Raw genomic sequence first — 12,327 nt, 5'->3', positions numbered from 1 at the left:
ACTTCTTAACGTATAAATAGTGACTATACAACGTACATAGATCCATTCACTCGTCGATTGTACTGCAAAAAAACGTGTACCGCTTATACGTTTAAACGCATACTCAACGGTCTTGTCAAGCAAATCGAATGAACTTTGACGTATTCGGTTCGCAGTGGAATATGGTACAGCTTTGTCTCCTTCACACGACACGATGTCATACGTTTTTTATCGAATAGCAACCGAAGCGTTTAGTACCTGAGCGTCTTTTGGGGTGGCAGCGTGAATCCATCAGTGACGTCTACTCACTGTGACAACTGCGACTATTCGTTTTCACACGAATGAAAATTTACCATATGAACACCCGGTTGACTATACGTTAAAAAAACTATTACAAAAAAACGTGCAGGACAATGCCGTGTGAACGAAGCCTAATAGTTAACTGAAGTGTTAAATTTTTTATGTAATATAAGTTGTCTTTTTTGTGTGCGATAGCGAAATATATATAAATGCTAGAACTTATATACTGATAAATAAAGCAATTTGTGCGAAATTATTCCCTAACCATTACAAAATATTCAAAAACGTATTACATTTATATTCAAGTTTTCACTTCTGCCGGCACTCCTGGAGTACAACCCGTTATTTTTTATTATTATTACCATCTCAAAACAAGGTACAGACATATAACTTTTGTGGGGAATGAAGAGTTGGATTAGCATACTCATTCCTTACGCCATGTTTATTAATATTGGAATTGGCAAAAACAGGCATTAAGTCCTAATATTATTAGGACTTAAGGCGCGGACTGACTCGAATTGTAAACGCTACAACCAATGGTACAATATTTGAGTTGCAAAGCTGCAAATGGGTATTTATTTTACTGGTTTTCTTTTGTTTATTCAAAATATACATATTAAATTGAATAATTGTTCGGTTTAAGTTTTAGAAAAATACTAATTCTTTTAAATTCTTAAAAAAAAAGAATGATTTTATTGCTGAAAATTGAGAGATTTTTAACTCCCAAGTTTATTTTTGGGAAGCAACTTCCAAATTTTTATTGGATAGTTTTAATTATACATTCAATTCGGTTCAAATTTTTCATTAAGTCCTTCTTTTTGTAATTTATTTTTGCGTAGGAATATTTTCATTGCGTTATGTTGTAATCGACTCCCTAAGAAACCAATTTTTTGTGGATATTGAGGTATGACCGCGCCTTAAGTTACTCTAGGTCTCGTCTGTGTTTATAAATAAGATTATTTTATTACTTTTTGTGATATATTTGCTTTTTACTTAGAACACGATTCCATATATTGGATACAACACCATACAAATTAATTTGTTATATTAGTATATTACAGCTAATGTAAAATACTTTATTCTATTCTTCCTACTGTGGCTTCTGTGGAAGTCATACAACAAGTGTGCCAATTTCACTTTAAGGTAGACCACCAAGCTAAGAGTATATGTTTTCAAATTTTAGTGGCAGTGATACATGCTTAAGATTGAAACAAGTTTTATTTTCTTATACATGAAACAAATATACATGCTGTTAGACTATAAAGGGCATACACAAATATAATTACTTAAATTATTAAATATAAGTATTTAGTGATATTAACATCTTAATATGTAAAATACTCATTGATTAGGTTCTTCTCACGAGCTCTACTTTTTCTGAACATAGAATGAAGGTAGACCCAGTAATTTAAAAGCCTATTTGAATCAAGATAATACATTGTCTATTATTCGCGTTATTATCGGATATATTTCTTCCTATTTTTCGGAGTTTTACTAAAAGCTATTTCTAATGTACAAAAAAGGGTTTTCTTGGTATCTATGTAATCAATGATCTATGGAATAAAATCAATAACATATTATCCGCCTTGTTATAGCAGTGTACTTGCAATTAACCTTAAAGTGGTAGGTAAACATTGTCAGACCGTTCATAACATATCTATACATATAAATAAAATTTGAGTGTCTGTTTATAATATTGAAATAGCAGTTTTTTAATACATGTATATATAAATAAATATATATACGGGTACATACACCAAAATAACATTTTTTACAATTTTTGTCTGTCTGTCGTTTGTTCCGGCTAATCTCTGAAATGGCTGGAGCGATTTTGACGGGACTTTTCCTGGCTGGTAGCTGATGTAATAAGGAGTAATTTAGACTAGAATTTTATAAAAAAAATATCATTTTAGCTTAGGCTTTATTTTAGAAAAGTAATGTTGCAATGTCCAAGAAACGGTGTAACTCTAAAAAAAAATATATATGGCAAAACAACTTTTGCCGGGTCAGCTAGTCTTAATCTTAATATATATAAATCCAGTGTCCTGATGTTTGTGTCCATTGAACTCCAAAACTAATGAACCGATCTTAATGAGGATTACTTCATGGAGTGCAGTTAAGTCCAAATTAGTGATAGGATAGTTTTTATTTCGATACAGGACTCCAAATTATTTTTATTTCCAATATTTGTTTTGTATGGGCATATTTTCTATGAGAGATTTCATTGACGCACAGTTGGAAAGTTCTGCTGTGAAACAATATTGCGAAGTATTATTGTCAAATTCATAAAAAAAAACAGTATTTTATTTATTATGTACCTAACAATGTCTGTCGGGTCAGCTAGTATATATTAATAAATGGAGAGACGTTTTTTTTGTTCGGTTATACTGCAAAAACTACTGATCCGATCGGAATAATACTCATACCATAAGATGCAGCGAATTTCCGAAATGGTTTTATTATGTGAGTTATGGTGATTACTTATTGAGAACCTATATTTTTTAACTAAGAAATACCTATATACAATACAAATAATTCAGTCAATGACATTTCATTAAATCCCTACTAATATTATAAATGCGAATGTAAGTTTGTTTGTTACGCTTTCACGCCTAAACCACTGAACCGATTTTCATGATTTTACAAATTTTATACAAATTTAGTACAGACATAGACAAGAGCTTGGGAAAGGGCATAGGCTACCTTTAGAGGGAACCTTTATAGGTTACCTTTTATAGCTAATAAAGGGCTTGGCGGGGTTGAAATAGGGGGTCGTATAGTTCGTCGTCATCGAAGATAACACCATGAAAATTTGTATTTAGACACTTGATAAGAAACATATAAATATTTGTTCTAGCATTTTTAAAATTTAGACCTGTGTGGGGATGAAAGTTCTATAGTTGGTAGCTTATAAAAATATATTAACCACAGCAGTTTGTAGTGTATTATTTGCAAATTGAGTACATTAAAAAATTAAAAATGCCGTCCAAAGTAACTATTGAACGCGCACGAAGTCGCGGATAAAAGCTAGTATGACAATCCATACAATAAGCGGTCGCGGGGTACTTAATTTATTTGTTTTTATATATCATCATGTTCAAGTGGGGGTAAGCGACCTAGAGGCACAAGTTATGTAACTGATAAAACATATCCCCCCCTTCCTCCCACCTGGACAGCGACAAAACGAAAGGTCAAGAGATGCGTTGTCAGCGTTTAAGTTGTGCTTTAAATCCCTAAATGGTCCCTAAGTCGTATCGGTTCGGAAAAATTGCAGCCGGTAATTGTTCCCACAAGGCTGGGCGTGGTAAAAAGTCATGCAAAATGCGCTAAATATCGTCACATAATAGTTGTGTCTGGTAAATTAATACATTTTCGTGTTTATATTACAGTATAAGTTACCTGAAGAAGAATTAGAAAAATTATTGAGTTCTGACACAGAGGAATCACAAAGAATAATATTGGAAAATTTCGCAAAAGATCTTCCTATTGTCACGAGGTTAATATGAATTTTAATATTTTTTTAGAAAATAAACTGTTCTCTATTTTAATTGCAACATTTCAGTTTCACACATTACTTTTTATTATTTGCATAAATTTTCACAACAATAATCAATTATACAGGGTGTGCCCACGACTATGCCACATGGAGGTGAAGTAAACCTTAAATATTGTAGATGTAACATTTTATTGAAAGAAGAATTTATTTTTATTAAAAAAAAAAACAATTTAAACTGTGTCCATGGATTTTTAAATCATTGCCTCATTAAACCGGGAATCGAACCCGCTTCTTGAGAAAAAATACTTATTAGCTTTAACATATCAATTTTAACATTTGATGTAAAATTTGTTCACAAAATTAAACAGCTGACAATGAAGCCGTAAGCATATACTAACTGACATTATCATGAACGATATCCCCTCCGTAGCTAGTGAAATTACTGGGCAAATGAGACTTAACATCTTATGTCTCAAGGTGACGAGCGCTATTGTAGTGCTGCTCAGAATTTTTGGGTTTTTCAAGAATCCTGAGCGGCACTACATTGTAATGGAGAGGGCGTATCAATTACCATCAGCTGAACGTCCTGCTCGTCTCGTCCCTTATTTTCATAAAAAAATATGGCATAGCCGTGGGACACCCTGTATAATAAGCTTGTAAATGTTGACAGCCTTAAATTACTTAATAATTTTATGTTATTGTTAAATTATAGTAATAAAAATAATTCAACTGTCAAAACAAGTAAATTATCTCAATCCTAGAATCAGAATTGAAATAAGAAAACTTTTGAGACTATTCTTTGAAATGGAAACCTCAAAACAGATCCTTGAAAACTTTGCGAATACAATACCTGTGCTAACAAGGTATGTTGTAGTTAAATTAATTGAGAAAATTTGCTTAAATTCGTAAAATTAGTCGTAGAAATCGTTCCAGTATATTAATAAATTACTGTTCAAATAATGTACTTACTTAAATAATAATAATATAGCCATTAATTCCATTTATTTTTATTTTTATGTACATTTCAGATGTTGTTGCTATATATATTTGCTTAATAGTATATTTGTTATTTATTAGGATTTTAGCAGTATGGAAACTATGTACAAACGCTAGATATAACGCACGCACACATAGGCAGGTGTCACGTATGTCTCCACGTGGCAGGCGGAAGGCTCGCGTGACCTAGGGTGGTTTTCCTGTCACGTGGAATTTAACGGATATCCGCGTGACAGGAAAACCGCCCTAACAGCACTGCGACGCCCGCTTAGCAGCCTTGTTGAGTCCTGCGTCTGTGTGCGTACGTCGTTTCGATCGTTTATGCGTTGTCTATATACTGCTCTAGCGTATAATATATATACTGTGGTTAAGGCCTCTCCACCATCATCCACTACTTTCTGTCATTAGCTTTCTGCTAGCATTTCTTTCATGGTGATTGTACTATGCCATCAGACCACTGTTTTTTTTGTCTGATGTCCCTCATGATATGCAATTGGGGTTGAGCAGGCTATCAACCGTAGAGTGCGATGTAGAATGCTGTAGCTAGAGCCAACACCTGAGAGTTGAACCATACATCATACCAAGATTTACGATCCATGCATCACTCGGAAGGTTGGCTCAGTTGGTAAGAGCGCTCGCACGGAACCCGAGTAGCACAGGTTCGAGTACCGCATCGTTCATAAATTTTGGTATATTGTGCCTACATTTCTTTTTACTGTATTTCTTCTGTAGTCCACTTCCTGTCAGTATAACATGCAATGTTTCAATTTTTTCAGCCCATTTCATTGCTAGTGCATGTGCATGCATCAGTGATACCAGTTTCCTGTCCATTGCATTCGTTTAATTATGAGAGATTTTTCTTTTTTAAAGTATATTAGAAATATCTGGGGGATATTAATCGTCAGCTATGCACTTTGTTAAAGTTACCGACATAGTCCAAATGATTGCGAAACTGAAATGGCATTGGGCAGGGAACATTGTTCGACGGAAAGATAGCCGTTGGGGCAGTACTATACTGCCTCGAATGGCGACCACGTACCGGAAGACGTACGCGCGATTGTAGTGATTTTTGGAGTTTTTCAAGAATCCTGAGCGGCACTGCATTGTAATGGACAGGGCGTATCAATTACCATCAGCTGAACGCCCTGCTCGTGCAGTCCCTGATTTTCATAAAAAAAGTCAGTCAGTCAAGTCTCAGTTAGACAAAATGTTATTTTGTGATAAACGGCCGTTCCCAATATTCAGTGTATCGGATATACACTGAATATTGGTGGTTGTGGCCTGCTTGAGATAAAAATCGTAAGTATCGTTGACTGTTCTGTCCCAATAAATTTATCGACGGTAACTCACGTTATCCGTACACGCTGTCTGTAAATGGGAGGACGTATATCTTACCAGCGATAGAAGTTTGTATGGAAATTGCAATTTACGCGTCCCAATATAAGGCGATAAGAATGACTTATCGGGTACACTTAGGTATTCAGCTGTAGAGTAGTAGGTTTTACGACGGAGCCATTTTTTATGAAACATTTAAATTTATTTATAGATAATAATAATAATATTGACACAAACAAATTATCTTGCCCCAAACTAAGCATAGCCTGCACTATGGGTACAAGACAACGATACATTTAATACTTACTTTAACATACATAAATACATATAAACTTTCATGACTCGGAAACAAACATTCATATTCATCATATAAATGATTGCACCTACCGGGATTCGAACCTGGGACCTTTAGCTCTAGGCTAGGGTCACTAGCCACTGGCCTAAAGGGTCGTCAATAACAATAATATAATGCCTGAACAGTGACTGGGGCTTTATTATAAAAGTGTATATATATATATTTATCCTCAAAGCTATTAAGTATCTTATGATTTCAGAACTATGTCGGGCTCTGTGCGGTACTGCAACCGTTGCGTTCTAGTTAAGCCAGACCGTGCGCACCATTGCAGCATCTGTTCTCGGTGCGTGCTGAAGATGGACCATCACTGCCCCTGGGTCAATAACTGCGTGTGTTACCATAACTACAAGTTCTTCATGCTCTTCCTTGGCTACGCGTTGGTGTACTGTATCTTCGTAATGGCGACTTGCCTGCCATATTTCGTTAAGTTCTGGAAGGTAATCACTTATAGTTTTAATGTTGCTTAACACACAATTATACAGGTTTAATGGTAGTAAAAGTAAAATTATAAAGGTGTAGTTGTAGGGAGACTGTTTGCGATCATTTTAATCCCCATATGGATTATGCAAAAGTCAGCATTTTTAAGTTATATTTTTTTTTAGCATTAATTTTTCGAAAATGTGAGGCTGGTTTATGATGAGAGAATATATGTATGTATTTGATCTTGCCAAAATCGATTAAAATACAAAAACATCGCATCGAATCAATAAATTTCAATAGTACCTATATTATAATCATTTGCTGAACCGTAAAACTCAAAGAAATTGATGGCTTTATTTCCGTCACCGCCTTTTATAGGAAAATCTATATAATATTTTATTTTTATTTTAAATTGAAATTCCTCTATTCAAATCATTGATTCCGATGGCAAAAATTAAGTATATAATTACTATATTAATTTCATTTTGACACATGAGAAAAAGCGAGGCAGCAAATGGGCATTCTCCTTTTTTATGTAATACTAGCTGACCCGGCAAACGTTGTGTTGCCATATAAAGTATAATTCACGCGATAGTTTTACAAGTAATAAAATATTGCCTATATTATAGCCTGTACATCATTTTGTTCTATTGTCAATAGTTTTGGCAGCGCACGCAAAAATAGGTTTTCGATTTTACACCTTGTGTTACAAAATAGCAATTTTATTACGGATCCCTAATTTTGAAAAAAAACATAGCCTTCCTCGATAAATGGACTACCCAACACTGAAAGAATCATTCAAATCGGACCAGTAGTACCAGAGATTAGCGCGTTCAAACAAACAAACAAACAAACACTGCAGCTTTATAATATTAGTATAGATAAATTGTCATTTTTGTGTACGACATCGCAATAAATGAATATTATATTTAACCACATAAATGCTAGTACTTTTATACTGAAAGTACAGCAATTCAAGCGAAATTTTTCGCTAACCATTCCAAAATATTCAAAACACACAACGTTAATGTTCAAGTTTTCACTTCTGCTGGCACTCCCAGGGTGCAACCCGCATTTATTTTTAAATGTTATTTGTAGTACATTTCTTTTTGTCCACTTTTGGGCACATTTTGTCTATGTCCTTTGTCAGTGATATGCTATTTTCGTTTGGATTATTTTAAAATAATCATTTATGTTAAGTTCAATTGATACGCTGGAACATAGCCTTTATTTCATGTGCTTATATATTGCAGAAATACCAGGAATACAAACGGAACCACTGCGACGAAATCATTGAGAGCAACTTGTACACAAAACAATGCTTGGAAATTCTTAATGATGTAAATTTTATAAATAAATATTCAAGCTACCTTCATTTTGTCACAGTCAAATCATTAGTAAAATTAACAGACAAAAATCTGTTATCATTAGCAATTTGAATCATGTTAGAAATAAAAAAAACACTATTCTAGTAAATTAATTGTAATTGATGCTATTTGAGTTCATTTATCAAAAGAGTTAATTGTTTCACATTGTTTATGTGTCGCAGTGGGATTTTATTTTATTTATAATATAATAAACAATGTGAAGCAATGTCATTAGTTTTCATTACATTTTACAGTAAATAAATTATTAATTAGATGTACACATACGAAATTTATGATAAGGCCAGCGAGACAAGATAAATAATGTAAACAAACCGCCGTTACTGAGTTACATTGCAATAGCGATATTATTATCTCTGTCCTTATCACTCATATGTAGTAATGGCGTCAGTTGATCGAGGACAGCTGTCGTTGCGTGTTTCATGGTGGTGCAAGGTACAGGTGGAAAAACTGACCTCTACTTTATACCACTGGAATGGCGGCTGTCAAAGTGCTTTTGTGCGCTGTTGGCCATGTAGCGAGAGTCTGCGGTACTAAAACTAGCGATGACAACCTCAGCAAACATCGATAGATGGTGGGAAACTATTTACAAAAAACAATGTGTAGTTTATTACGTTGATTCTAAAAGTCTAAATAACACAGAAAACAAACGAAATTAATTCAAAATGCAAAAATACTTCAGAGTATTTCACGTACGTTCCTTCACAGCCATTTGTATTATACGTCAAAATTAGTTCTGTGTACGCTCGCGAGTGGCGCTTCAAACAGGCACAAAAAATTTGCTGTCAAACATATGGAACAGCCTGTCTGGTGGTATTTATATAGGTCGGTGGGTGGAAAGCAGTCACTACCGCAGTTGTCAACATTTGGTCCGCCCTTTTGTAAACAAGTTCATTCGTGTTTGAATTGCTTTCGAAGTGACACGTATTTTTTCGTTTCCATATATACTTAGTTATTTTGTTGTTATTTATCCGTTACCTTTTAGTTTTCTTGTTTATTTTAATTATGGAATCACAGCCTGGCAGATCTAAACAACCTTTGAAATAAATTGATTCTTTTCAGTATTCCAATATATAAATGAAAATGTTTTGAACCCCTGAAACTTTGTTTACATTCTTTTTCTCGTCTTCTTGGCCTTGTTCTAGTTAGAATTGCTATACAATCAAATTTTGAATCAATCATCATGAAGCCCTCGTTGATTCTATTTATATATTTTATGTTTCTTTGATAATAAGTGATTGTTGGGGATTCAGAGCTTTGTGAACGGCTAGGTCACTTGGCGTTCCGTAGAGACGTTCATTGTGCGTCTTCTACCGCATCTATCACGGGAGTGTTGACCTGATTTCTTTCGCCGAATTACACCTTCGCACGACAAGCCACTAATTACGATATGATCCCCACAATCTGGATGTGTTCCTCCAAAGTGTGGTTTTCAAGGAACTTTCTTCCATTTACAACTAAGCTGTGGAATGAGCTTCCATGTGCGGTGTTTCCGCGACGATACGGCGTGGGTACCTTAAAAAAAGTGCGTTCACTTTTCTAAAAGGCCAGCCACGCACCAGTGATTCTTCTGGTGTTGTAACAGAATGTGGGCGGCGGTGATCACTTAACATTAGATGACCCGTACGCATGTTTGTTTTCTTATTCCATAATAAAAAGTGATAAGGTAAGCAAGACGTTTACCCCATGGTAAATGATACGTTTAGTTCATGTCATTGCAGTGCCGCTCCAGATTCTTGATTGAACCCGAAATTCTGAGTGGCATTGCAATTGCGTTCGTCACTTTGAGACCTAGACTAGACACTTCGAGAAGATTTAAGTCCAATTGGGCCAGTAGCTTCACTATTTACTAACACAAATATAATAATGCTTGTGCCACTGTCGTATCTAAACTTATCAAGTTTCCAAATTGTACGATTTTAGAGTATCATAATCAATCATCGTGGCAGTACGATCTTCTAACAAGTTATTATTCTCCATGTTTCACTACAATACCTTAACTTAGTAAAAAAATTATACTATAGATAAATTACATGATAACGCCACCTAGTGGTGTGTTACGACAAAGTGGATAACATGAAAAAATATGTAAAACTCCATCCCAATCGGATGAACGATTTAGCGGAACAAGGGGTGATTATGTAAACATTGATTGAATTATGAGATGATATTATAAATAATAGTTTAAAAAAAAAACTAAAAAACACGCTTTTTACAAAAAACCGGACTAAATAAAATTTAAAATTAACATCAATTCCTGCCTGATAGACGATACATGAAAATTGTATAAATTAACAAAAATCTTATTTTGCAAAATGAAAAATGTAATAAATTTATGAAATTAATATATTGTCATCGGTCCTCGAAAAATCTACGAACTTAGAACGAAATCTCGCCGTTTGAAGTGGGCCAAAATCGCGCCCAAATGAGTCGGATATAAACAAACATACATTTAAATGTTGGCCCGTTCTGAACATAATGAGATCAATTAATTAATTAAATACGCTATTTTAATTGACCTGGATAGTTTAATCTCGAGAATCTAGGTAGGTACGAATATCTAACAGACAGTAACAACATTTAACATTACAAATTCAAATTATTATTCAAAATAGGAGATGACATCACTTATTGAAAGTCAAAAACTACCACCCATTCCAAAACGAATGCCTCAGACCTGAGAAGAAAAGAAGGGCTTTATTTGCAAAGTAATATTGTACAATTAAACTTATTAATATCCGAACGACCGAGCCAAGCGCCGATTTTTAAGAATGTACAAAACTTGAACACAAAAAAACTAATAGGACATCTGGATACAACCGTGGTCTTCTGCTTCCCGGATCACCCAATGTCCCATCGGAGCTATTATATTATAGTCTTGTATATAGTGGCGAAATTTAACTTTATATTCTAATATTATTGTAGCTGTTCTCATTAAAACATGGATAAATTTTCAATTTTTGTTAAATTGTTAGGTTACAATTAGATCGATTTATCGCCCCCGAAATCCCCTGTATACTAAATTTTATGAAAATCGTTGGAGCCGTTTCCGATATTAAGATTATATATATATACAAGAATTGCTCGTTTGAAGATTTAAAATATAATAACCTTAGGGCGGTCGCTCCATTCCCAATCTGTGGTATCATTAAGAAAGTCATTTATGCTATGTAACTTTTTGTTGTAACCTTTACCACACAAACTTTCTTTAACAATTCTTTTGAAAATTTATTGAATTAGGCGTTACTTTGCGGAAATCCATAATTATACAAATTATTTAAGTTTTCTTTAGTGTTAATTCCGCCAATATTTGTCTTTAAAACACGTGTTTCGCCTCTACACGAGGCATCCTCAGGACGTGTTGTCTCGCCAAAATGCCAGATTTGCCAGAAAAAGAAAACTTAAATAATTTGTACAATTCTTTTGTGTAACGTAAATAATTATAATAATAAACGTACAATAATTATAATTACCACAGAGTATCTATGTAAGTATAAGTGACATTGACAGGCTGTATCTTAAATAGTTCCTGTATTTGGCAGTCGGCCATCGCATGATATGTTTGTAATTAGTTCAATGTTTATTATGTGCCAGGGTGACTTTAGTTCGTCGAGCAGCGCCGGTAGATATCACATCGTGTTTGCTTTCTTCGTAGCGCTCATGTTCGCTATCTCGCTGGGATCGCTCTTTGGCTATCATTGCTACTTAACTGCAAACAACAGGACAACGCTCGGTACGTTAAGCCACATTTTTATTTATTTATTAAAAACGTACAGTTTCTTCTTAAACTAATACAAAGTTCTGTAATAGTTATTTATGCAACTGTTGTGTTATAAGGGGTATTAAAACACGAATGCGGGTTTATAATAGTATCACATGAGTGTTTCAATATATAATAATCAACAGTTGCATACAAGACTTAATCTACACACATAATATAATCCTCTGTTAAAGATTCTGAAACAGTTAGCTTATTACTAACATTAAAAAATCCAGATCTAGTAACCATTACATCAACCAAACGAGTGTTGTAATGTTGTACTGAATTTCATTACAACATT

At 34.1% G+C, this 12,327-nt stretch overlaps 2 protein-coding genes across 4 annotated transcripts in view; one reads left to right on the top strand and one right to left on the bottom strand.

The window, feature by feature from the left end:
* The window catches only part of LOC126976118 (guanine deaminase), a 338,523-nt gene that overhangs the window by 148,927 nt on the left and 177,269 nt on the right, over positions 1 to 12,327 (bottom strand). The window lies entirely within an intron of this gene.
* The window catches only part of LOC126976296 (palmitoyltransferase ZDHHC2-like), a 36,779-nt gene that overhangs the window by 4,978 nt on the left and 19,474 nt on the right, over positions 1 to 12,327 (top strand). For all 3 annotated transcript variants that reach the window (XM_050824580.1, XM_050824588.1, XM_050824570.1), the window contains exons 3-5: positions 3,669 to 3,775; positions 6,661 to 6,898; positions 11,861 to 11,999. In XM_050824580.1, coding sequence (XP_050680537.1) covers positions 3,669 to 3,775; positions 6,661 to 6,898; positions 11,861 to 11,999 — 484 coding nt within the window. The remainder of the gene's footprint in view (positions 1 to 3,668; positions 3,776 to 6,660; positions 6,899 to 11,860; positions 12,000 to 12,327) is intronic.

The sequence above is a fragment of the Leptidea sinapis genome, chromosome 2, assembly GCF_905404315.1.
Source record: "Leptidea sinapis chromosome 2, ilLepSina1.1, whole genome shotgun sequence".
NCBI classification, from domain to species: domain Eukaryota; kingdom Metazoa; phylum Arthropoda; class Insecta; order Lepidoptera; family Pieridae; genus Leptidea; species Leptidea sinapis.
Note: the sequence above shows the minus strand (reverse complement) of the source record. Positions and strands in the feature narration are given on the sequence as shown.